At 51.7% G+C, this 20,876-nt stretch overlaps 2 protein-coding genes across 5 annotated transcripts; one reads left to right on the forward strand and one right to left on the reverse strand.

The window, feature by feature from the left end:
- Positions 1-353: 353 nt before the first annotated feature.
- On the reverse strand, positions 354-5,721 carry ANXA9 (annexin A9). Its single transcript, XM_082362348.1, is given in 6 exon segments — positions 354-661; positions 888-1,000; positions 1,003-1,009; positions 4,460-4,550; positions 5,051-5,137; positions 5,260-5,721. Coding segments are annotated over 4 exon segments (258 nt in total). The 5' UTR covers positions 4,535-4,550; positions 5,051-5,137; positions 5,260-5,721; the 3' UTR covers positions 354-598.
- A 6,137-nt stretch (positions 5,722-11,858) lies between these two features.
- On the forward strand, positions 11,859-20,666 carry CERS2 (ceramide synthase 2). 4 transcript variants are annotated; one of them, XM_082361943.1, is made up of 11 exons: positions 11,860-12,005; positions 16,735-16,908; positions 17,337-17,454; positions 17,647-17,765; positions 17,995-18,052; positions 18,158-18,208; positions 18,445-18,537; positions 18,724-18,852; positions 19,081-19,187; positions 19,325-19,478; positions 19,658-20,666. In XM_082361943.1, exons 2-11 carry the CDS (start codon positions 16,736-16,738, stop codon positions 19,796-19,798), a joined length of 1,143 nt encoding a protein of 380 aa, XP_082218069.1. In that variant the 5' UTR covers positions 11,860-12,005; position 16,735; the 3' UTR covers positions 19,799-20,666. The 4 variants fall into 4 exon arrangements, with proteins under 4 accessions (XP_082218071.1, XP_082218072.1, XP_082218069.1 ...); XM_082361945.1 differs by lacking the exon at positions 18,724-18,852 and having other exon boundaries at positions 11,859-12,005; XM_082361944.1 differs by lacking the exon at positions 18,158-18,208.
- The last annotated feature ends 210 nt before the right edge of the window (positions 20,667-20,876 follow it).

Raw genomic sequence — 20,876 nt, forward strand, 5'->3', positions numbered from 1 at the left:
AGGTCATACAGATGGTCCTTTGCTACCTCTAACCATTTCTGACCTCATTGTGGTTCCTGGTTCTCAATTATTTTACCTGAAATTTCCTGGGGAAGAGAGATTAATGGCGGTGAGGGGAGACACCGAGGGGAGGGGGGTTGTTGACAACTGCAGTCTAGAGCCTCAAACAGGACTCCTGTTGAATATCCAAGTGCACATGAAAGGCACCTCCAGCTTCAAGGCCTCCTCCCAGCCCATGTCCTGCTCCACCCAAACTTCAATCAGGGAACACAAATGACAGTGAAGCTTGCCAAAAGAATCCAAATATCAGTGAGATGTGCTGGCCAGAATACGGAAAGAATGAGTAGAGCAGAAACTATCAAAGAGATCCCATTATCGCATACCCAAGACAGAGCTAGGGGACCCAGGTGCAGACATCACTTTGAGATGAGGGAAATTAAGGGATTTAAGAGGAACTTCGAGTTCCAGACTCCACAAGAAGCTGGAACATGTGGTGCTCAAGTGAGGGGTTATCTTATTTGGAGGCCCAGCTGGTCTCCTGCAGGCTCAGCCATCCATGGGAATCTCAGATCCTTGAAGGTCATGTGGGGATGAGGCCTCAAAGGTCTTCAGCCCTGCACAGGGCTAGTAGGGCTGACCGGCAGTTGCCTTTCACTGCATTCTGCAGACAAGAAAGTCAAGTATTAGAAAGACCCACCACCACTATGGCTCAGGTACTCTGTCCTCTCCCTCGTGCTGGCCCAGAGCTTGTGTGGTGCCTGGAGTCCTGCACTAAATTCACCAAGGACCCATGAGTTCTCCAGGACGTGACTATGCTCCACTGTGCGCAGTGTGGAGGTTAGGGGTGAAGCTCCGGGGCTCCAGGTTAAGAACCAGCGAAGTCTCACCTGGAGGGAAGAGTAGAGGGACTTCCCAAATTTCTTTTTGAACTCAACTCGGATACTTAAAAGATCAGTCTCACTTCGAGAAATAAGGATGCGCATCAGGACTTGGTAATTGTCTCAGTTTCCTGGTGGAGGAAGAAACAGAATGTGGATGTGGTGGTAGTGACATTCTCACAGAGTAGGGATTGGACCGCATGGTGAATTATTCTAGAGAGTGTTGGTGAGGAGAGAGTCAAGGAAAAGAGAAATATGCATTATGTGAGGGTAAAAGTTATCTGTCCATCCTCATAGGAGATGATGTGGCAGGAAAGATCGGTTGCTGTGGGGAATATTACTGGAATATTACTTGTTCCATCCATGTCTTTCCTGGCCCTGCCACTAGCTTAGAGCCTCGCTCCAAGGGCAGGTACTCAAGAAAAGATAGAGGAGACTGGCTACCTATAAAGACTTACAGCATGAGGAATTTCCCTAGTGGCGCAGTGGTTAAGAATCCGCCTGCCAGTGCAGGGGACACGGGTTCGAGCCCTGGTCCGGGAAGGTCCCACATGCAGAGCAACTAAGCCCATGTGCCACAACTACTGAGCCCACATGCCACAACTACTGAAGCCTGCACGCCTAGAGCCCGCGCTCCGCAACAAGAGAAGCCACCGCAATGAGAAGCCCGTGCACCACAATGAAGAGTAGCTCCCGCTCCCCACAACCAGAGAAAGACTGCATGCAGCAACAAAGACTCAATGCAGCAAAAAAAAAAAAAAATCTTAAAAAAAAAAAAAAAGATTTACAGCATGAAATCCAGAAAGACTGTTTTTAACTTACAAGTTCGAGAAAGTCCAAGGAGGATACACCCACCCTGTCCTTAAACTGAGTTGATGGGGCTCTGATAGGGAGCAGGGTCATGTGACTTCCCGTTCTGATCCTGACCTACCAGGGTCGTCTTATTATCCTCATCTTTATACATCAGTTTCTCCTGGTTGGACCCCTGGGGTTCAGCATCATTGTCCTTCTCTCATTCCTGCACCAGGCCTCTTGCCTTTTGGTTAAAGATGGTAATGGAGGGTTCAGTTTAGAAATAATAGAGATATAGTACATATTCAAATCATGAGCTATAACTGATTATAATAAAATATTTTGGGGACTTCCCTGGTGGTCCAGTGGCTAAGACTCTACAATCCCAATGCAGGGGGCCCAGGTTCGATCCCTGGTCAGGGAACTAGATCCTGCATACTGCAACTAAGACCCAGTGCAGCCAAATAAATAAATAAATGTTTTTTTTTTAAAAAAAGAAAGAAATGTTAAAAAAAATTTTTTTTTGGTTGCAAAAAACCTGTTTGTGTCATGAGCTGTGCACTGGTGCTGTCATCATTTCCTATTATCCTCTTTTTCAGAGTTTTCTCAGTCACTTGACTCCTGAGACCCTTCCCAGAACTGCCTGAAACCTACACTTAGGGCAGCCCCATAGATCATAAACTCCCACAAAGAAACCAAAAAAAAAAGATGAAGTGAATACAGGATGCTATATTTTATTTGGACTCATTCATTACCTAATTGTCAGTGGGCCTGATGGCTACTCTTTGTTTTTTTTTCACTTTAAATTAAATTTAATTAATTAATTAATTTTTTGGCTGTGGCTTGTGGGATTTTAGTTCCCCGACCAGGGATGGAACCCAGGCCCTCAGCAGTGAGAACACGGAGCCCTAACTACTGGACCGCCAGGGAATTCCCTGATGGCTACTCTTTTGAATTCCATGTATCATTGGTTTTATGTTGTGATGAAGACTGCCAAATGCTTCCCAGTATCCATTCTTCCCTTCTTCCAACTCTTGTTACTCCTTAGTTATAGAATTGGGGTAGGAGTCACTCATTAACTGAATATTCCCAATGGTGTACAAGTACCCTCTACACCAAACCTATATCAAACATAATTCTTGTCTTGTTACTTGAGAATATATTTGGCATCTCATACTACCCTAGGATCTTTATAATGAACCTTCATTTTATGGTTCAGATTGGTCTGAATTTGTCCTGAATCAGCTGTCATTTAAAGGTCATTTTTCTGAATAAATATTCATCACAATTATGTTTTCACATTTCTCTCATAAAAGAATAGTTTGGAAGTGTCTTGATTGAGTTTTTCCTTTTTAAAAATTTGTTCAGAAAAATAGGCCTGTATTATTTTTTGACTCCTACTTCTAAGATAAATCCGGCATTTACATCCAGGAGTCTAGGTCCTGTAATCCAAATACTTTACAATCATTTACTGCTGTGGTATAAGTTTGTTTTTATGACAGGAATTTAGATAACCACAACTCTTCAAATGAATCTTAGTGTTCACTCATTATAATAGTACAGGCTTTATTGGATGAGTACAGTAATCTACTGTCAAAATGGAAATCTCTGGATGATAAAATAAATGCTTCTATGTACTGTCTTGAATAGCTGTTAACAGGCATGATGGTTTCTCAACCAGTATACAAAAAGCTATTCCATCTTCAAATTTTTGGTGAGCTTTTTTATTTATAGGTTTTTGGGGACAGTTGTACTAGGAGACCTAGCTCAACGAGCACAATGACCGGATTCTGTTTACGAAATTACTCAAACCAAGATCACCAATTTAAGTTTGGATAACACGGAACAAAGTCTGACCAGTGTGGAGAAAGGTGGTCTTGGGTGCCAAGAGTACGCTATAGCTTATAGGATAGACCAACACCTATGATATAGACCAGGAATTGATACATGGCAGTTACATGTCCTATAGGATCATTATGTGTATTGTAGGAGACTAGGTGACTTAATAGCTGTGTGACCTTGGGCAAGGTATTTAACCTCTCTGTACTTCAGTTTTTTCATCTATAAAACAAGGATGTGAGTGTGGATGTGAGGATTCACTGAAACGTGTAATGTGCTCGGCATAGGCCCTGGCACAAAAGGAGCCCCTAAGAAATGGTGGCTCTTTTGTTATTTTTTCTAGTGTTATCACCATCCTCATTCTGGCAACTGAATCCATATCTGTATTTGGCCACCTAGACATTAATTGGGCCAAAAATTTTAGCTTTGGTGCCCTGGTGGGTCAACTAACCTATCTCTAACCACAGCTCACTCCTCTACTCTTGACAAGACAGTTTGTAAACCTAGGAAAAGAGAGCTGCTCTATGTTTACAAAATAATATGAGATTGTTACATCAGCAGCAGTGTGAAACTTCCTCTCTCGTGCCCAGGAGATACTCTATTGAGTATCGTCAGTTCCTCCTTCCGGGCTCCTTCTCGGTCTACAGACTGGTTTCTAAAAGGTAATATGCCCAAGTGCAGAGGGAAGGGGCTCACCTTGGCCTGCAATGGCCCTCAGCAGCCTCTGCACATCCTTGTCTATACTGAAGCTCAAGAAGGTTCTGAGGGTGCCCCAAGCTGCAGTCTGTAAGAGCACGGGGGTACCAGAGTCTGCCCGTTCCCCAGTGCCCCGGCCAGGCCTTGGGCATGGCCTCAGGGCCAGCTCTCCCTTTCCTATTCCCCGTCCCACCCCCCAGCCCCTGTGCTGACGTAATAAAAAAAAAGATTCCTACAATCCCAGCAGCGCCTACCGTGTTGGCAAGGCCTAGGTGGCTGAAGATCTCCTGAGCCAGGGATAGTCCCATCTTCCCGCTGGTCACAGACATGGTGCGACTGGATGCCCTGGGGGGGAGGGACACAGGAGCCAATTCAGGGGAACGTCCCAGCCTTTCTGGGCCGCTTTATGACCCCAGGTCCGGGAGCCTGGACTCCCTTTACCCATTCTTTTCCCTTGTTGCAGAAAAAAAGAACAACCTGCTTGGCAGGTTTGGGAGCCCAAGTGGGCTTGCCTCCACCTTCCCCACCACTCACCATCCTTCCGGAAGCAAGTTTGATCAGGGGTGCTGCTAGAACTAGCACCAAACAAACCCTCCCAGACTCTAGGGTTGGTCCCAAGGCTCCCCAGCCCTTGGTCTGAGGTGGATGATCCCCTTTTGAGGTCACCTCCCTTCCTTCCATGGCCTGGCTGGGTATTCCTGGGGTAGTGTAAGGGAGGCGAGGCGAGGCAGAGGGATTAAGTATGTGCGGCGGGAGGTAACAGCATCTTCCCCCACCTTCAGCCCCAGCCTCCAAGTAAGCCCCCCGCCCTGCCCACAGAGCTTCCACCACTGTGCGCCTTTCACCCTCGGAGTCTCCAGCTGGGATCTTTAGGTCAGCAGGTGCAGTCTCTGAGCTGATATGAGTATGTGTTCTTGTGGGTACATGGGGGCCTGGAGAAGGAAGCAGGCACTCATGTTAGAAAAGGAAAACTCCTTTCTCCCTCGCTCAAGTGATCAACAAGTTCCTCCCTCCCCCCCGAGCCCCAGCATGAGAGCCCAGGTCCAGTGCTTACCAGAGGTGCTGGGGGTGAAGTGGGTGTCCTCAGAGCCCGGCAGCGCACCGTGTATGGGCACCAGCTCCTGTGTGGCCTGTACAGGGGAGGGTGTGTGTGCAGCCCAAGCTGAACAGCCGGTCAGAGGACCTCTCCAGCAGACCAGCCCAGCTATCCTCTCAGCCCCTCCCAAATGCGGGAGAGGACCAGGCTGCACAAGGTCCCACGTGCCAACACCTCCCTACCCAGCATCTCTCCTCCCAGGAACTGGCCTTAACCCATGCGGAGAACTCCGCTGACCTCTCAGCAGCTCAGCCCCGACACAGGAGGCTTTGTGCACTGCCGTCCCGGCGGGGCCAGGTGGGACCACAGAAGCCCAGTCTCTAAGTCCAGCTTCTGACCTGGCTCTGCCTCTGACTCCAGCTCCCTGGAAAGGGGGGTGGGGGGTGCAGGTCAGACAGGCTCCAGGCTGATTTGGAGGCTGGTACGGAAAAACCTGTTGGGGCACATACCAGCAGGGCACCCCAGCCTGCATCCCAGAGGGGTATTAGAGCAGTAGCGAGCGGGAGTGATTGGAAGAGAGTAGTAGAGTGAGGAGGCGGGGGGAGGGGACTGTGTAAATCTTCAGGGAAGGAAGGGCACAGGTATTCCGGGGATAGGAGCAGCTCAGAGTCAAGAGAGAAAAATGCACAGGGTGTTCCCTGTGGGCAGAAGCACCATGCTTCCAAAAGGCAACAGGGAGATGAAAGAGGCTCCCTGGGTCCCTGTGTCTTAGATTCCTTGTGTTGCCTTTTGGCCGCCAGGGCTGTTTTAGCTGCAGGTGATGCAACCCCAGCAGCTGGGCTGGAGGCTGTCTGTGCACAGAGCAGCAGGTAAACAGTCTTGGGGAGCCTCAGGGGCCCCTGAGTAGACACGTACTCGAATCTCACAGCCAACTCCCTAGGGTCTGGGAGCAGTCTCCTTCCTGCTGCCCTAGACAGGTCTGCTGGGGGCTGGGCACAGAAGCCAGAGACCTGTCTCCATTCCTCTGTCGCTCTCCCACCCTAGGAAGGTCCTCACTGGTTTTCTGAGGAGGGACCGGCAGCTCTTCCTCAGAGCAGACCAGGCCTAAGGAGATGCTATAAAGGGAGATTTCCACGGTGGCAATCACTGCTTCTCACTTTTCTTTCCTGTTAAAGTGGAAAACACGCACCAATTTTTGCTGGAGAATGTGGGTTCAGTCCCAGCTCTGCCACTTGTTATGTTCTGCAACCTCAGCTAGTCACTTCAGGTCTCTATCATGTCTCTGTTTCTTTTTCTTTTTTTTGGCCATGCCACGTGGCATGCGGGATCTTCCCTGACCAGGGATCGAACCTGTGCCCCCTGCGTTGGGTTCGCAGAGTCTTAACCATTGGATCGCCAGGAAAGTCCCTCTGTTTTCTTTACCTGAAAAAAAAAAAAGGGAATATTGGGAGAAGATGAAGTGTGGGGGGGTGGGGATGGGGAGGGGGAATCCTGGGGCACCTGAGAATAGGCTTCCTGGGAGGATTAAATGAGGTAATATGTGTGATGGCATTTGGCAGAGAAAAGTGCCTTGTAAATTAGGGTTGCCTGATTTAGTAAATACAACACATAATTTGTTAGTATTAAGTATGACCCATATATTTCATAGGATATACTATGCTAATAAGTTACTTGTTGTTTGTCTGAAATTGTAATTTAACTGAGCATCCTATATTTTACCTGGCAACCTGAAAAATGGGATGCAGTTTCAGCATGGTGATTAAAAGCAAAGGTTCTGAAGCCAGGTTCCTTAGACTTAGAATTCTGGTCTGCTGTGTGACCTTGGCAACCACCTTAACCTTTCTGTGCTCAGTTTCCTCCTTGTCAAAATGGAGATAATAACAGTGTTTATATTATAGGCTATTGTGAGAATTAAATAAATTAATACATGTAAAGCACTTTAGAAGAGTGCTGGGCACAGAATGGTAGGTACACATGTCAAAATGTTAACTAATATGTAATAATTAATATTGTTATGTTATTTTATAGAGATAACTGTTATTAGCATCTCCCTAAGAATTCCAACCTTGGCTCTCTTCTGCAACTTCTTTCTTGCCAATCCCCAATCTGGCCACAAGAGGCCATCGAAACCCACTGAGAGAGAGCCTCGAGACCCCTGGCGGCCACTTGAGGTCTCTGAGGCTCTGGCTCCACCCACAGATATCCAGGGGCTCTCTTGGCCCACTTGTTGGGAAGTGCAGTCTCCCGAGGACATCAGGTTACTAGGTGAACTTGGTGGGCAGGCAGGGTCGGGGAAGAGCCTCAGGTAGACATCTACGCAAGCAACCCTGCTGAGACAGACCTCAGGACACATGCAGGAGACTTCTAGGCTGGGTTACCGTAGTACAGCGGCTCCACAGCCAGGGTCCCTGTGCCTTTGGTTTTCTGTACCCTTCAGAATCTCTTTTGGGCGCACGTTCCAAGTAGGCTAAGGGGGAAATGAAGGGCGAGAGAGGGCTCCTGTTTCCGCAGTCCAAACCTCTGCAAGGTACTGCTGGCTGACCTGCAAGGCTGAATCCTGAATTTGGAGGCAGAAGAGTGGTCCCAGTTGCCTAGGAGTGTGTGTGTGATGTGTTCACAAATGCTCGCCTGAAGCTGGTGGAATCTCACTCCTTTTGTCCCTGGGTTTTGTTTTGTTCAACTCCAGGGCCAGATTGAGGTTGTTTTCAGATTTACTAAATCACCCTCCACCCACGTGCTCTAAATTTTAGAATTTCAGAGTTGGAGGAGATCTTAGGGATGACCTGGTCTACCACCCTCTTGTTACTGACTCAAGGAAGCTGAGTGACTTCCAGAGCCCGTAGTGTTAGAACCAGAATCCAGGTCTCCTAACTTTTCAGTGTTTTCCTCATCACTCAGATGAGGGTGTCGACTGAAAAAAAACGCACAACATAAAAGTTGAGAATTATGTTTTATTTGGCAGACAATACTGAGGGCTTAAGCCTGGGACGCAGCCTCTCAGACAGCTCTGGGGGACTGCTCTGAAGAGGTGAGGGAGGAGCAGGATATATAGGAGTTTTGTAACAAGAACCAGGCAGTCAGAATATCAAAAGAGGGACTTCCCTGGTGGCGCAGTGGTTAAGAATCCTCCTGCCAATGCAGGGGACATGGGTTCGAGCCGTGGTCTGGGAAGATCCCACATGCTTCGGAGCAACTAAGCCCGTGTGCCACAACTACTGAGGCTGCGCTCTAGAGCCTGCGAGCCACAGCTACTGAGCCTGCGTGGCGCAACTACTGAAGCCCGCGTGCCTAGAGCCCGTGCTGCGCAACAAGAGAAGCCACCACAATGAGAAGCCTGCGCACCGCAACGAAGACCCAACGCAGACAAATAAATAAATAATTAATTAAATTTATTTAAAAAAAAAAGAATATCAAAAGATTACTGTTCATTAAAGAAAATAAGACATGTCAAGTTAATGAATTTAGCACTTTTCTATGTATGGAAAGATGCAAAAGTCTGGGCTCACTGAAATCATTCCTCTGATATGTATCTCAGCTATCTGGGGCCAGTATCCTGTGTTTTCCCATCCTGAGTCTCCTCAGGGTGCATTGTTGGGGGTGTGTGTGTGGCTGCAGTGGCTGATAGCTTGATGGTGGGCATCCCGTTTCCGTCCTGAGTTCTCTCAGGATTCACTGTCAGGGCAGCTGTAATGTGATGCCTTTTCTCTTTTTAAAAATTATTTATTTATTTATTTGGCTGCGTCGGGTCTTAGTTGAGGCATGCAGGATCTTCGTTGCGGTACGTGGGATCCAGTTCCCTGGCCAGGGATCGAACCCAGGCCGCCTGCATTGGGAGCTCAGAGTCTTAGCCACTGGACCGCCAGGGAAGTCCCTGTAACGTGATGTCTTGCTGGCTGCAACATCCTTTGTTTACTGATATGGCAGGCAACATTTTTTCATTCACAAGGGCATGGCTGACTTGGGGTCCCTCTTAGTGGAATGCAGGAGGATAAGCAGTAAGTAACATACAGAGTCTTAGCTGTTGACTCATGAAAACTTGTTCAACTCTAAGTCCATATTGCTTTTCTGCAAATACTTTGCATTGCATGGTTTCAGAATACATAGAAACTCCTCCTGGCCATTTTTCCTCTTGCTATAAAACTTTTTCTCCCCAGAATTCCTGGCACCTCAATCCCTCTGCTCACGTACTAGCCATGCTCTACTCTTTTATCCAAATAGGTTTCTGTGTTGCACGAGCCGGCCTGACCTGGGAAGACCAAGATCCACTTTCCACAACTGGGGTCCATGTCTTTGCCTGTCCCAGATACCTAAATCCCAGGCCAAAGGCCTAGTTGTGTCCTCAGCCTCGCCTCCGGACACCTCAGCAGCCCATACAGAGGAAGTGAGTCACAACAAGGCGGGCAGCTTGGGGCACTGTGGGCGTGGCCATGCCAGCCCAGGGTGGTGGGGGATGGGTCAGAGTGATCTAAATCTCTTGGTCCAAAACAGGCAGAGAGAGAGAGAGAGAGAGAGAGAGAGAGAGAGAGAGAGAGAGAGAGAGGGAGAGAGGGAGAGAGAGTGTGTGTGTGTGTGTGTGTGTGTGTGTGTTTGTGTTTCTAAACTGGTAGCATCATTCTAATGCTGCCTGAGGCCGTTTCCCTTTCTCCATCCACCTTCTCCTTTGTCTCCTGGGGGAGGGGTACACCCTCTTATCTTTATTTTTCAGGCCTTGTCTATTCAGCTTCTGCCCCAAACTTCCCCTCCCACTGCTATCTTAAAAGAAAGTTAACTGGTCTTCAGTTCTCTGAGGAATCATTTAAAAAGTCTGGTGAGGACTTGGGAAAGTCTAGGAAAAACGCCCGAGAAAAGGGTTCAGAAACTAAAGGAGGGGCGCCAAGTAGGACAGACATGGGGAGGGGGAAGAGGGGTACCCAAAGTTTAGCTGGGGCCCTAAGAGGAGACACTGGAACCCTGCTGGAAAAGGGAATCTGGGAAGGGCACTCAAGACAGATAGAGGGGACTTAGGAATTGGAAGGCAAAGGAAGGGGGGGTAGAAAGATATGATATGCTAATAAAGTTCAGCCTGGGGCAAAGAAATTAAGGGCTGGAGGGGTTGCTGGGAACTGGAAAATCAGGCAAGTCTGGGGCTGAAAAAAGGCTGGAGAGTCCCCTGGGTACCGGTTCAGGGGGCGAGGGGCCAGGGGCCAGGGGGTGGACCAAGTCTCATTTCCCCAATGTAGGCCTGGGCCGGGGGTCCCACTGCAAAGAGCAAAGGAAAAGTTTGTAAGTCAGTCAGCCTCTGCCTCTCTACCTCTCCAGATAGCGTCTTAAGCGAGGGCCAAGCTCTCAAACTGGATTAGTGGGAGGTCACATTCTTTCCTAAGAGAACTGTCAAAGCACCTGAACTTGTCTAGATAAACCATGAAACAAGCTACTGTCACAGGTTCTAACGGTGACAGTATAAAAACGCCATTTCATTAAGGTAAAAAAATAAGTTACCTCTACTAGGCGGGCTCTCTCTCTAAACAAACCCTCGAACACATCTTAGTCACACTCTGTCCTCATTAGGAATCAAGGCCAGTTTTCTAGGATAAACATGTTGCCTCTTCATGAAACATCAGTTTTACCAGTCCAAGGGAAAAACATTTTAAAACATGACTTTGAATACGGATAAACGTGGTCTAGATTTAAAACTCAAATACATTTTACACAACAAAAGTTGGGGTTTGGCTCCTTCAGAGTCTGCTACTGTAGGTTATGTGTGCCACTGGGGGTAGGTTTTACAGCACTTGGGTGGAAACGCTGTGAGTTTTAAGGCAGGTCTTGGGTGGGGGACGCCCTAGGGGTCGCAGGCTCTGCGCTGGGAAGGGCAGCCGATTCTCGAGGGTCCGCAGCCTGGGTCGGCCCTGGAGAGGTGCTCGGCCTCGGCGCGCGGCACTTGGGATGGATTCGCAGAGGCTGTGCCGGCCGGGAGCCGGGGAGCCCCCCTCCCTCCGCTGCCCAGTGGGGCTGGAGGGGGGGAAGTGTGGCAATCGGTCGGGCAGAGAATTGGGGGCCGCAGCCGGGCGGAGGTCGAGGACCTCAGTTGGGGGCGGGCGGAGTGGTGCAGCGGCCCGACCGCTCCGCGCCCCGATCCCCGGGCACCTCGCGGGTCTGTCCCAGGGTGCCCCGGGACTACAGCGCACCTCTAACGGAGAGACTGGGAGAGTCCCCACACTGCCCGCCCTCATCGGGGACTTCTCCCCCAGTGCGGTGATTCTACTGGGCTAGGCCGCCGGCCGGGCGCCGCGAGGGCTCGGGTCCTCGCCTCGGGCTCCGCCGCCCGCCCCGGGCCGCGGGCCGGGAAGGGGGCGGTGGCAGGCGGCGGGGGCTGGGCGCGGCTGTCCCGCGCCGAGGCCCCGGTCCCGCCGCCCGCCCTCCTTTCCCCTTTCGTCGCCGGGCCGCAGGCCCACGCCCAGTCTCCCGGCTCCTGTGTTGCTCGCGGCCTTTCTTTCCCGGGCTGCCTGGGCTCGCTCTCAGCTCGGCTAGGCTCGGCGGGCGGGGGGAGGAGGAGGGAGGAGGGAGGGAGGAGGGAGGGAGGGAGGAGGGAGCGGGCAGGCGGGCGGGCGGAAGGGGGAGGAGGGAGGGAGCTGGCAGGCGGGCGGGCGGAAGGGGGAGGAGAGGAGTGAGCGGAGCCAGTCCGGAGGGGGCACGGAGCTCGGACGAGAGGAGAGACGGAGCAGCGGCTCCCGGCCCGGCCAGCTCCGCGACGCCGCTGCCGCCGCCGCCGCCGCCGCCGCCGCCGAGTGAGTCGGGACGGCCTCCCGGGACCCCGAGGCGCCGCGCGCAGGGGTGGGGCGGGACGCGGCGCGGAAAAAGTTGGGAGAACTGGGGGCCCGCGAGGACGCGGCTCCACGGACAGGGCCGGCGGGGAAGGCAGCGGGCCGAGGAGGGGAGAGGGGCCCGGGCGCGGGGCGCCGCAGCTGGCTCGGGGCCTCTGCCGGGCGCGCTCATGGCGGCGGGCCTGGGGGAGGGCGGGCCGGAGCGCCTCGCGGGAGCGGCCGGGCCCCCAGCGCCGTCCGAGGGCAGGCTGGCCGTGCGCCTGGGCGTCCCCGGGCGCGCCGCCCCGAGCCCGGAGGAGCCCTCCTGGGCAACAGGTAGGGGCCGGGAGGTGGGGACGCGGGGCTGCTCGCGGACAGCCGAGCCCCAGGCGCCCCTTTGTCGCGGAGTAGGCAGCTCCGGTGACCACTTGCATGAGAGCCCCCTGCCTGGCTGCGGGCCCGCGGCGTGGCCCCTGGCCCGGAGGGTCCCGTGGCTATAGAGTGGGAGGAGAGTGGAGGGTCTTGCTTTTTCTTACCGGTTCACTGTGCCCACTCCGGGAGGGAGGTCAGAGCGTCCATGTGCTTAACGGGAAACAGGAAGGTGCGGCTCTGAGTGTCTATCCCGGCCCCCCAAGGCTAAGGCTCTTATACCGTTATGGGGTGTGTGGCTGCGGTCCGTGGGAGCTGCTGGTGAAACTGGTTTTCTGGGCCTCACCTCCTGGCTAATTTTTGGCCCGGAAGCTCTCTGGTGAGTAGGTTAATTGCATGTGTGTGATGATAGTCTTTGGTCTCAGCTTAGGGGTTCACTTCCCAAGCCAGGTTCTTGGCATCAAAATCTGGTCTGTCACCTGAGTAGCCAGGTCCAGGAAGCATGGGGTTCTGAGGATCCTGAGCAATGGATTGAGCCCCTCTTTCCAGAGAATTGAATCAGGGAAGGCTTCCAGCAGGCAATCACTCCCTCCCACATCTGTGTTGGAAGGGTTGCTGTCCCGTACCAGAGTCGAGGTGACTGGGCCCGATGTGGGTGGCTCACAGTGCTTGTGATGGGACTCCTAAGGGTAAGGGCTTGTCTGCAGCCTCCTCCCGCTGGGCCTGGCCCTAACCATACAGTGACCTGCACACCCTCTGTTTTGAAGAGAGAGAGTTCCTTGTCTGCCGTGATACCCCACAATCCACTCCCTTCACTGGGGCCTCTGGCCAGCTTTCCCCCTGGGAAGGAGGGCCACTTTCCCCTGTCACTAGCCACAGGCTGGCTGATCCTTTACTGTGCCTTCTGCACACACCCCCTCCCACCCCCCATCTTCCTCTTCCACCTGCCCCTGGGGGCTGTAGTCTCATGCAGTATTTGGGTGTGTTGGGGCCTCTGGTGGGGCAGCCCAGAAAAACGAAAATTTTGGGACCTATACTGCAGCCTGGAGCAATGACACACCTCTTCTTGGCTTCATCCATTGCTCACTGCCTTCTAGTTCATGACCTGCTGTCGCTCCCTGAAAAAGTTTTCAACAAGGAGGACTATTCAGGTCCTCTTTCACTTCTTTTTTGTAGTCCCTCAGGCTTCAGTGGAAGCTGGGAGTCTGTGGGACCCTCTCTTTGTCACTCTCTCTTCCCTTACTTACTGATCCTGTTATATTTTCCTCAATTATTCCTCCAACCTGAGAGCTGCTGGGACCGTTATCACATTGAGTCTGTGAGATCCCTTCGTCCCAGACTCAAACTTCTGCCCTCCTAGCCAGCTGGGTCTACAAGCCCCCATGGGGACTTTCTGCCCCTTTTCATCCATTGGTGAGGGTCTGGGATAGGTCAGTCAGAGTTGGGGCAAAAGTTGGGGGCTGGGCGGAGCCCTGTTCAAGTTGCTGGTAATCCAGTGCCCACGAAATCCCCGCTCTGCTGGCCCCTCTCCAGCCTGTGCCTCAGAAAATGGTGTCTGGGTCTCTGGGGCAGAATGTGTGTCTGTGAGAGAGAGAGAGACAGAGAGATACACACACACCCTATTGTCTTGTCGTGTGTGTGGGAGTAAATTCTGTAAGTGGAAAAATATCTATAGGTGTGATTTTCTCCACCAGGAGATTAAGTAACGTGACCCAGAAAAGCAGGGTTGTCTCCCTATCCTGAGGGAACATCCCCTTTTCTTGACCCAGCTTTTTGTTTGTGGGATCCCTTTACTTGGCTGGGTGTGCCAGGGATGCCACTGGGAGCAGACTGATTGGTTCTGTGGGGAAGTGTAAATGAGGCCGGCTGGGAGCCCCTGTTGTGTTCCCTTCCCCCTCACATGGAGTCAGAAGTCCTGACCCTGCTGAATCTGGTGCCTCTCCCTGCTGGGCTAGGCCCTGGGGGGTGACGGGCAGGGCTGGGGCAGTTGCTCCTCTGCTAATGGAAGTACTGGGTGGCAAGGGAGGGCTATGGTCACAGACAGCCTGAAACCCACGTGTGAGAGAGCCCTCGTTCAGAATTTGCCTCTCTGAACTCCTGACACATCATGCCCTCCTGCTCACACCATCTTCCACTCTCCTTGCTTGGAGCAGGAAGGGGACAGGTGCTGTCTTGTGCTGGGGTTGAGATCTTGTCCAGGCGCTTGCCCTTGACCTCTCTCTGACCCTCTGCCTACTTCCCCAGCTCCTCACCTTCTTTGTAGGGATCAGACTGGCATAAGACATTCCTGGACCCCAGGAATCAGTGAGAGGGGCTCCACTCATACCCTCCAGGACCCCAGCCAGCCCTCTGAATCTTTAATCCTCAAAATATCTGTGATGAGAGAAACTTCCCTGCCGGTTTCCACTGACCGAAAACCGGGTCAGGGATGGGACCCAATTTCTAGGCCTGACAGTGCCCTTGGCTTTAAACCTCAATGCAGGAGAAGTTGGGCTCCAAGAGATATAGCAGTGAGGTAGGTGACTGGGGCAGGTCTATTTCCTCACCTCCAATCAAGCTAAGCAAAAAAGTTGGAAAAGAAGAGCCAGAGGTGTGCCACCACATCTAGGCATTCTGCCTTGTCCCTTCTCGACTAAATTTTTTACAACTTCTCTCCAGGAGAAGGGTGTGTGTGCGCACGCCTGGTTGCGTGGGAAGAGTTCTACTGTGGATAATTGTGTTTTAATTTTGTTCAGTTCAAAAGACTTCCATCTCTTTAACTAATTAAGTATTTCTTCTGGCTGAGGTGGAGGGGGAAGGGGCAGTACCCTCAGGAGCTGAGGCCTGGAATATGTGTGTGTGTGTGTGTGTGTGTGTGTGTGTGTGTGTGTGTGTGTGTTGCTGGGGGCGGGTGGAGCTGAAGCTCCTTTACTGTCGGTGCTGACCTACGAGAGAGCAGTGACCAGGAGTGGGGACAAGAGGGTAAAGTCCTTGAGCTGGAATACAGACCCGTGACAGGCTGAGAGGGATTTCGCAAGTGCTTCTGTGGTGGGTGGGGGCGGAGCCGTCAGAGGAGCAGCCCAGCTCAGCTGTGATATGATCAGCCTTCAGCTGGAGAGCAGCACCAATTGGTCTCCAGTTCACAGCAGAGAACAATCTCCCAACTCTCTTTCCTCCCTGACACCTTCCTTCTGTGTCAGCTTTTAGTCTCAAGGCCAGCCTGGATACCACCCACCGAGCCTCCCTCCTGGGAGGACGAGGGGTCGGGAGCCTGGCAGATTTGCCCTTGTCATCCTACTGGGTTCACTGCTGAGTCCCAGGACTGCCAGGTGTTGTGTGGTCCCAGCATCACTGTCTCTTCAGGATCATCTAGCTGCTTCTCTCAGCTCCAAGCAGCTGCTGTCCCCGCTTGGGCCCCAGATCATTCCCTTATTCATTCAGGTATTCAAGTAGTCACTAACACCCTGTAGATCCTTTCTCTTTCAGTGGAGGAAAGGGGGGAGGCGGGGGAAAGCAGCAGCTCTTTCCTAGCTGAGGGTATTTGTGATGGGTGTTCCCCACGCAGACTAGTATTTTATTTTCTAGATGAGCCTTAATAAGAAATAGCTCCTAATTCTACCAGCTGTCTTAGTCTGCTGTCTCGACTCTCTGTCCCCCAATTCCTGACTCCCTGAAGCCTTGTCTTCATTTTGTTTCTGAGGATAGGCTTCAGATAGGGCTCTTCTGCCTTATGTTTAGGAACTGGATGGCTTGGCATGGGGTATTAATCTTGTGTGCAATATTTTGATGTCCATTGATTGTCCTGGAGCTCAGCATTCTTTGGGAGCATAATTTTGCTTTACTCAGGCCTCTTAATTTTCCCTAAGACCTGCTGCCTCAGTGGGTTATAGGGAAGGAGGAGGAAGGGTTTGCCCCAACCCTGCAATCCTTTCTTGGGCTTCCCTGGCAAGGAAGCTTCCAGTTATGGGTTGCTTGGGGGCACTAGGGGGAGGCTGGAGAGTGCGGGGAAGGGAGGATGCCTCTGACTTTAGTTAAGATTGTTGGCTACAGCTTCTAGGGCCAGATCCCGCCTGTCCTCCACATGAGGATAGCAAAATGATGGAGAGACCCCAAGATTCTTAAGTCTAGGGAATCAGGACTTCTACGGGGTGTTAGCATCACCTTTGGTTGATGTGCATAGTAAATGTTAGAACTGGAAAGCCACCATATTTCGGATGGGGAAACTGATTTGTCCACACGGCCAGGACCAAAACCCAGGGCTTGAGTCTTTGCCCCTGCTCTTTCTGTTAACACTGAAAATTTTCATCTGTCTCTTCTTGCACTGCTGCCTGCTTTGATGCCCTCTACCTTCCCCTTCCTCACTCAGGATGCTCCAGACCTTATATGACTACTTCTGGTGGGAACGGCTGTGGCTCCCTGTGAACTTAACCTGGGCTGATCTAGAAGACCGAGATGGACGTGTCTACGCCAAAGCCTCAGACCTCTATATCACTCTACCCCTGGCCTTGCTCTTCCTCATCATTCGATACTTCTTTGAGCTGTGAGCATACCAACATACCCCTATGCCTTCCCTGGCTGCCAGCCACACAGTTTCTTGTACTTCAAGTTTGTCTCTTGCTGTTTAATTGGTCCTGGACCCTGGTGTTCTCACCACCCAGGTCCCTGCCTACTGTGTGCCCCCCACTGAAGGCAGCATTGTCTTTCTGAGGGCTCAGCACCCCCAGGCCCTTTCCTTCAATGGTTATTTGTTCTCACCCTCCACCCGCCTGGTCGCTAGTGAACACAGGCAGCTTTGTCAGCTATGGGCAGCCCAAGGCAGCCAGAGAGGGGGTTGCCGGGAAACTGAGGCCCAGGATAAAGTTGTCTGAGCTTGCAGTCCCACCCCGCCAGCCCCCTAGCTTAGGGGCTACGAGGAGACTGAGGTGCTTCAAGAGATCCCGACGGTCCTCACTCATATCCCTTCCCCAGTTACGTGGCTACACCACTGGCTGCCCTCCTGAATGTAAAAGAGAAAACTCGGCTGCGGGCACCTCTCAACCCCACTTTGGAGCATTTCTACCTGACCAGTGGCAAGCAGCCCAAACAGGTATGAGCTGCAGACCCTGTTCTGGGAGTTAAGAGTTCTGGTGGGGAGTGAGGAGGAGATAGGGTTGGGATGCCAGCTCTGGTGGCGGAAGAGATGGGAAGGCAGTGGGGGCAACTTGGGTCATTACTGGCAGAGGGTGGGGTGCTGCTGAGTTCTGAAGCGGAGTGTAATGGGCTTCTTCACTACACTCAGGCAGAGGTAGAGCTTCTGTCACGGCAGAGCGGGCTCTCTGGCCGCCAGGTAGAGCGCTGGTTCCGCCGCCGCCGCAACCAGGACCGGCCCAGTCTCCTCAAGAAGTTCCGAGAAGCAAGGTAGGGGAGGTTGGAGCAAGAGAAACTGGGTGGCAGAGGAAGGTCTGATGTATTTTGCTGGGAGGGGTGGGTCATAGCTGTATGCAGGGAGATTATACCCGGCTGAGGAGGGAAATTTGGTTATTAATATCCGTGAGAGGGTATCTGGAGGGAGGTACTTGGGGGTTGGTTGGAGGGCTGTGCCATTCTCCCACCCCTCTCTCCTAGCTATTTCTGCTTCCTCTTCCAGCTGGAGATTCACGTTTTACCTGATTGCTTTCATTGCCGGCATGGCTGTCATTGTAGACGTGAGTGGGGATTCCTGGGAGGTGGGAGTAGATTCTCTGGCAAGGTGGGATGAGGCCACAGAATTTGGGTCCTTCCTCCTTTAACCTCTCACCATCTCTCTGCAGAAACCCTGGTTCTATGACATGAGGAAAGTTTGGGAGGGATATCCCATACAGGTACGAGATGGGTCCCGATTCCTTACACGGGGTGATTAAGAGAACCAGTGTAGGATAGGATTAGGACATACACATTCATGTGAAGAGATGATCTCGGAACATGTGACAGAAAGGACTGGAGTCATGGTGCTAAACATAACCTCAGGTTCTGGGAGGGCTGGGTTTGGAGAGGTGAGACCCTTGAGTCCAGTTGCTCTGGGGTCCCTTACCTTCCTCTTTTCTCTCCCCTCTCCCAGAGCCTCATCCCTTCCCAGTATTGGTACTACATGATTGAACTGTCTTTCTACTGGTCCCTGCTCTTCAGCATTGCTTCTGATGTCAAGCGAAAGGTGGGTCAAGGGGCTGTGCCATTAAGCCTAGGAGCCAAAATGAAGCCCTGGGATGAATAGCCTCCCCTTTGACTTCTGGGTGCTTTGGATGGAGTTGTGGGATAAGTAGAATTAAAGGTGAGGGGGAGGAAGAATGTAGGCTAGGGACCAGGAAAAGGTCCTCTGGAGGCTGCATCTTTTCTACAGGATTTCAAGGAACAGATCATCCACCACGTGGCCACCATCATCCTCATTAGCTTCTCCTGGTTTGCCAGTTACGTCCGAGCAGGGACTCTTATCATGGCTCTGCATGACTCTTCTGACTACCTGTTAGAGGTCAGGATTTCTGGGCATTTCTTCAAGCCTAGAGACCCTGGTGCAGGTTCTTCTGTCCCTCTATCCATTTTCGGTGGGGTGGGGGTGGGGGGGTAGTGGTTGGGGGGGGGGTGGATGTTCCTGGGATCAAGAAGCTGGGGGCACAGAGCCAGTGTGGTAACTGGGGCGTACATATGAACGTATACGGGAGAGTCAGGAGCTCATGATGGATGGGGGCTATCTACACAGTCAGCCAAGATGTTTAACTATGCGGGATGGAAAAACACCTGCAACAACATCTTCATCGTCTTCGCCATTGTCTTCATCATCACCCGACTGGTCATCCTGCCCTTCTGGTGAGTAGGAGGCCACACTATAGTCCTGTTTTCAAGAAATCAGGAGTCTCCCCGCTCTGCACCCACATTTTCAATCCTCCATCTTAATCCCTTCTTTTCTGTGTTCACAGTTCTTGTCTCTCCCTTTTCATCCCAAGGATCCTGCACTGCACCCTGGTGTACCCACTGGAGCTCTATCCGGCCTTCTTTGGCTATTACTTCTTCAATTTCATGATGGGAGTGCTACAGCTGCTGCATATCTTCTGGGCCTACCTCATTTTGCGCATGGCCCACAAGTTCATAACTGGAAAGGTGAAGCTTCTGTCCCCATTGTGTAGGCCCTACTCCCCTCAACTCTAGTACTGCCCAAATTCCCTTCCCGTATCAGCAACCCTCTAAAAACTACTGTGGGGCCCTGGGTGTAGCTGGAAAAAGCCTACGGAGAGAGGCAGTCCTTAGGGGTTTGTAACCCTTCCCATCCCTTTCCACAGCTGGTAGAAGATGAACGCAGTGACCGGGAAGAAACAGAGAGCTCAGAGGGGGAGGAGGCTGCAGCTGGGGGAGGAGCAAAGAGCCGGCCCCTAGCCAACGGCCACCCCATCCTCAATAACAACCATCGTAAGAATGACTGAACCGTTGTCCCTGCTGCCCCTCAGATTAAAGCATAAAGCCAAGGAACTACCCCACTCTCCCCACAGGGTCGCCTGAAGTTCTGGGGAGAAAGGAGGAAGCAAGAGGAGGGTGTTCTCTGTGCCCCCACCCCTGCTGCTTTTTCACCCAGTTGCCTTTAAACCAAATGCTAACCAGCCTATCCCCAGGGAAGGGGAGGCTGGTTATATCCTTGTTAGAGGGGGGGATGGTCTTATTTTCCTCTCTACTTTCCAAGTTGTCCTTTCTATTGCTTTCGAGACCTTTCCTCAGCTCCGGGGGTGGGTGTCACAACTCACATTCCTTATTCTTCAGAATCTGGCCCTAGCTGTCTGCCTTTGACTCCCGGACCTCCAGAGCCAGGGTCGTGCCTTACTGTCCCACCCGTGGGCCTCATTCTGCCAAAGTTGGACCAAGGCTCACCTTTCTATTCTCCCTAACTTGGACCAGAAACCAAAGCTGAGCTTTTAACTTTTTCCCTCCTAAGATACAAATGAACTTGAGCGTAGGAGGGTGCACATGACCCTTATCCTACCTCTGCCAAAAAGTGGGGGCCACAATGGGGACTGTTCAGACAGTCTTTTGTTACTTCTCTGCCAGCTGTCCCTGTAGTCACAGGTCCAAGACCTTACTGCCTCCTTTCTCTGGCCTCTTTCCCTAGGCTAGCTGGTTTGGAATAGAATGGCAACTAGTTCTAATTTTTATTTATTAAACATTTGGGGTTTTGGTTTTAAAGCCAGAATTACAGCTAGCGCCTGGCATTTCAGCAGAGGGACCACTTCAGACCAAAATGTACTGTTAATGGTTTTTTTAATTAAAATATATTAAAGATTAAGTAAAACATGGCAACAAGTGTTTGAGACTCTTAAGAACTGAGAAGAGGGATCAACTAAATAAACTAAGGTAGTCTTCCTCATGCCTTCCTCACAGTTATGTAACATTTAAAAATTTCAGATGGCAAGTAAGAAAAAGCAAAAGTAGAGAAAGGTCAAGATTAATGACAGCTGCCCACTGGGAAGGATGGGGGCAAAACAGATCTTTCATCAAAAGACCCAGAATTGG

This window comes from Balaenoptera borealis (assembly GCF_965194805.1).
Source record: "Balaenoptera borealis genome assembly, chromosome: 1".
NCBI classification, from domain to species: Eukaryota; Metazoa; Chordata; class Mammalia; order Artiodactyla; family Balaenopteridae; genus Balaenoptera; species Balaenoptera borealis.

Coding starts and splice junctions, on each gene's coding strand:
- CERS2 (XM_082361943.1), top strand. CDS start 16,736: ATGCTCCAGACCTTATATGACTACTTCTGGTGGGAACGGCTGTGGCTC. Junction 17,455..17,646: donor GTGGCAAGCAGCCCAAACAG/GTATGAGCTGCA, acceptor CACTACACTCAG/GCAGAGGTAGAGCTTCTGTC. Junction 18,853..19,080: donor CTTCTGACTACCTGTTAGAG/GTCAGGATTTCT, acceptor CTATCTACACAG/TCAGCCAAGATGTTTAACTA.